The sequence below is a fragment of the Lactuca saligna genome, chromosome 1 (genome assembly GCF_052625555.1).
Source record: "Lactuca saligna cultivar CGN05327 chromosome 1, ASM5262555v1, whole genome shotgun sequence".
NCBI classification, from domain to species: domain Eukaryota; kingdom Viridiplantae; phylum Streptophyta; class Magnoliopsida; order Asterales; family Asteraceae; genus Lactuca; species Lactuca saligna.
The window spans coordinates 2,482,534-2,486,600 of NC_136417.1; the positions used below are offsets into that span (position 1 = coordinate 2,482,534).

Consider the following 4,067-nt stretch of genomic DNA (forward strand, 5'->3'; position numbering starts at 1 on the left):
TAGGATTTAAGAATTAATCATTGAAGTGAATGTTTCCATGAGTATATATAACTATATAAGCACGTGTTTGCTGTATACCTTGTACAAAGTATTCCGCTTTTTTTTTTTTAAAAAAAAAAACATTGGAAATTAAAATAAATAAATTACAGCATCTATGACAACGCACCAATTTGTGAAGCTAGAGCAATGGTCCTAGTTTCAGCATCCATATCTATCTTATCATCCTCCATCATTTCAAGAATGTCACTACACGCTTTCTTTTTTGCTACATGCATCCTAATCAAACATCGATATACACACAAACTAGCAAGATTGAAACCCCTAATAACATTTAAAAACTCCTTAGCATCTTCCAACTTTCCACTCTTTTCAAAATACTCAAAAATAGACTCAACAATCATTCCCGAAGGCCTCCAATTACAATCCTTCAACATCTTCAACCCATTCTTCATTGCATCCACAACTTTCTCCATGTTTCCATTTTTAAGATATCCCTCCATAAGTATCTCCCATGTCTTATAATTTGGACACCCACCTCTCTCCAATGTTCTTATATGTAACCCCTCGGTTTTTTCCATTAATCCACCCCTAACATAAGCACCAAGAAGAATATTAGACACCCTAATGTCATACTTCCAACACTGTGACTCCCATTCCATAAAAATCTTTTCTGCTTCTTCAACATCATCAAGCTTCACTAAACTTAGCAACATACACATGTAGTTTGCACATGTGAGTTTTGCATCTACCCTTTTGCAAGCTTTCCAAACGCGAATAACCCCCTCTTTGTTCTTCAAAGAAACATAGTTTGTAATGAGGAAAAAGTAACCAAAATGGTTTTTGAAAGATAGCTTCTTTTCTGCGTTTTCAAGTGTCAAAGTTGCTTTCTCAAAAAGTCCTGATTTCATGTAGATATTAGCCAAAGTACAAAGTGTGCTCCATCCGATTATAACATCTTTGTCGTTTAACATTTCTTTGTAAACAATATCGACATTTTGGACCCCATAAACCTCATGAGTTGCACTAATCCAAAGATTATAAGAAAGCACGTTTCTTGGGATTTTGTTTTGCTTCATCTGGGATATGACAGATAATACTAGGTCAAACTGAGATGTGGCTATGTAAAGCTTCATCATTGCGTTAAATGGATGTGGAGTCACATTAGCACCCAAAGAAGTCATTTTGATCATAAGAGACTCGGCTTTTTCTGTGGCTTTTTCTCTAACGTATGAGTTGAGAAGATGGAGGTATGAAGCTTTTTGTGAAGCTGTGTTAGGTAGTTTGGCAAAGTACTCTTCGGCTTCTTCCAAAGTACTTACTTTGATGATTAATTCTAACCTGAGAGCATGATCAGCTTCAGAAAACTGGAAACGTTCTTGATTCTCCATCCACTTCATTACCTGTCAACAAATGTACATCACAAACTTCTCATTTTGAAAGGAAAACCATCAATGCAGTTTCATGATTATATACGAGCTACAGTGTAAAAGGAGCAAACCTCAAGAGCGTGTCTGTAACGCCCACGTCTCACAAGTTGATTCGAAATATCTCGAAGATCATAAATGGAGACTTTTCGGCCTTCGCTGATCCAATTCTGGAGCACACTCGTCGCGCTTCGTCGAGGATACCTGAGGAAAAGTAACTTGCTTTTAAGGTCGATGTCGTTATTTTGTTCAGAAGGCGGCAAGTCATGGTATGCAGATGCCGATAAGTTGTTCGACGAAATGCGCCTTAGAAAATTAAATCCTTTTGCATTTCCACCGTAGCGTATTTTACGGAAACTGCAATAAAATCTTTGTGGGTATTGTGCGTTTCATATAGAAATACAGATTTGGGTCAACGAAGCTTACCTTAGTGGCTGAAGACGGGTGAGAAGTGAGCGAATCGCCATGGCTTATTACAATGAATTCAGCAGAGTTCAGTCCGGGTAGGGTCACTCACGCTGGCAAATGCGGGAATCTGAATTTAGTTTTTCGGTGTATATTTCCTTTTGGGCCCCATAAAGTCTATCTAGTAGTACTTTTTTGACTTTCCAAAATTTCACTATGTACACATAAGACCAACTCCTAGGCTCCTAGCACTATAAATCATCCTATTTTTATGCAAAAAAGTATAAAAATCATTTTCAAATCCAACCACGTACTAAAATTTAACATTAAACATATATTTTAATATTATAATTACAAAAGTAAAGCTTTCTTATTATTAAATAAGGGTTTTATATATATATATATATATATATATATATATATATATATATATATATATATATATATATATATATATATATATATATATATATATATATATATAGTGGTGATGAATAGTTTCACACAAGTTTGTTGATTTGCTGTATCACCGCACAAAATTACCGGCAGATTTACAGGTCCATTGGAACAAATTAGGCCTCCAAAACACAAGTTTGCTTGCTCTAACTCCCTACTCTAACACATAAAATAAAGGGATAATGACTTGGGAGGGTAATTAGGTTTCTTGTTTGTCCGCATTAGATCACTTAGGTTTTTTTTGTGCATATTAGACCATTATGGTCGTAATTACCGTTTACATTTAACCTTTTTTACCGTTTGCTTCTTGTTTAGCTTAGTTGGCAGCTTACGTGTCCAGTGGCATGCCTATAACAACCCCATCGAGTCCACCTCAAACAATGTCCTATTTTTCTTATGCCCTAAATTGAAGAGTTGAAGAAGAATAGAAGAAGATGTCGCAAGCCTCCATCGCCTCCACCTCAAACATCCGAATCATGTGCTATTGTGGGCTCCCGAGTCGGATTCGAGTCTCCACGACACCACAGAATCCGGGGAAAAGGTTCAGAACATGCCCTAATTCGTTGGTAATGGCCAATTTTGAAGATTGAAGCTTTTCTCTCTTTAAATCTCTGTTATAAGCGTGTAAGTTATGGCATTTATGCTAAAGTTTTGTTCTTTTTCATTTTTTTTTATAGAGAGCAGGGAGAAAGTGTGGATTTTGGGAATGGGTTGTTGAAGATCCGTACACAGAGGAGCTTTTGGGTCTTAGTCATGAGCTGAATGAAATGAAGAAGATGATGAAATGGCATAAAGTAGCTTTGATTGTCTTGTTTCTATTGTACTTTGTTAAATTATATTGAATGGAATTATGATGCAGTTGACATCTTTTGAATATAAAGGGTACCCATTATTTTGTTATTCTGATTGTAAGGGTACCTATAATGTAATGAAATCATATGTCTGAATGCAAATGAAGCTTTTGGTAATGAAAATTTTAATTGTAATGTATTGAAATCTAAATGCTATTATAGTGAACAACCAATCTCAATGTAATGCAAAAGCAGTAATTATAATGAACAACCAAGAATCAGTTAAAAGTTTTAAAGGAGAAAATATATTAAAGGAAGAAGCAGTAATTGAAGGCAAAGTACATCTGTAAAGCGCATGATTCAACAACCAAGAATCAATTTAAAGATTTAAAGCAAAAAATATATTAAAGGGTAATATTGTCATAGCTACAAACACCCTTAAAAAGGTGTCCCATTAAGCATCAAAATAGCATCAAAAGCTGGATAGTTTTGTCCCTTAGTCTAGTACAATATTACATTTAATATCAAAAGATTCGACCAACACATGCTTACCTAACATTTACACCCCACATGCATACATAACAAAAAAAAGAGTTCAACATCAAACCTACAATCAACCCAAATCTACAGGTTTGTTTGAACTACAACCACTACCATCCTTGGGCACCACTTTTTTCCTCAGGCATTGTTTGATGATTCTTTCTGAAGCTTTCCTCTTTCTCAATTGAACTTCACTTTGAACTGGTCTTGCAGAAGTGGATCTTGGAGTTACAGGAGTGGATCTTGGTCTTGGAGTTGCAGAAGTGGATCTTGGTCTTGGAGTTGCCGGAGTGGATCTTGGAGCTGCAGAAGTGGATCCTGGTGTTGCACTTGGAGCTGGAGTGGAAGATCCAGGAACGGGATCACCTGTTGTTGGAATTCTTTTTGTTGGGCACCCATTTTTTTTATGCCCACTAACATAGCATATTGAACACCTTTGCACCTGCTTTAC

General features: G+C 36.0%; 1 protein-coding gene and 1 long non-coding RNA gene across 2 annotated transcripts; one reads left to right on the forward strand and one right to left on the reverse strand.

The window, feature by feature from the left end:
- Nucleotides 1-2,002, reverse strand: LOC145026113 (Tetratricopeptide repeat (TPR)-like superfamily protein). Its single transcript, XM_078976821.1, has 3 exons — nucleotides 1,851-2,002; nucleotides 1,499-1,781; nucleotides 1-1,400 (listed from the first exon to the last, which is right to left on the reverse strand). Exons 1-3 carry the CDS (start codon nucleotides 1,889-1,891, stop codon nucleotides 153-155), a joined length of 1,572 nt encoding a protein of 523 aa, XP_078832947.1. The 5' UTR covers nucleotides 1,892-2,002; the 3' UTR covers nucleotides 1-152.
- On the forward strand, nucleotides 1,719-3,141 carry LOC145026273 (uncharacterized). The gene is made up of 3 exons (XR_013674305.1): nucleotides 1,719-1,927; nucleotides 2,601-2,851; nucleotides 2,963-3,141. It is a non-coding gene; the product is annotated as an uncharacterized LOC145026273 (long non-coding RNA).
- Nucleotides 3,142-4,067: the final 926 nt, after the last annotated feature.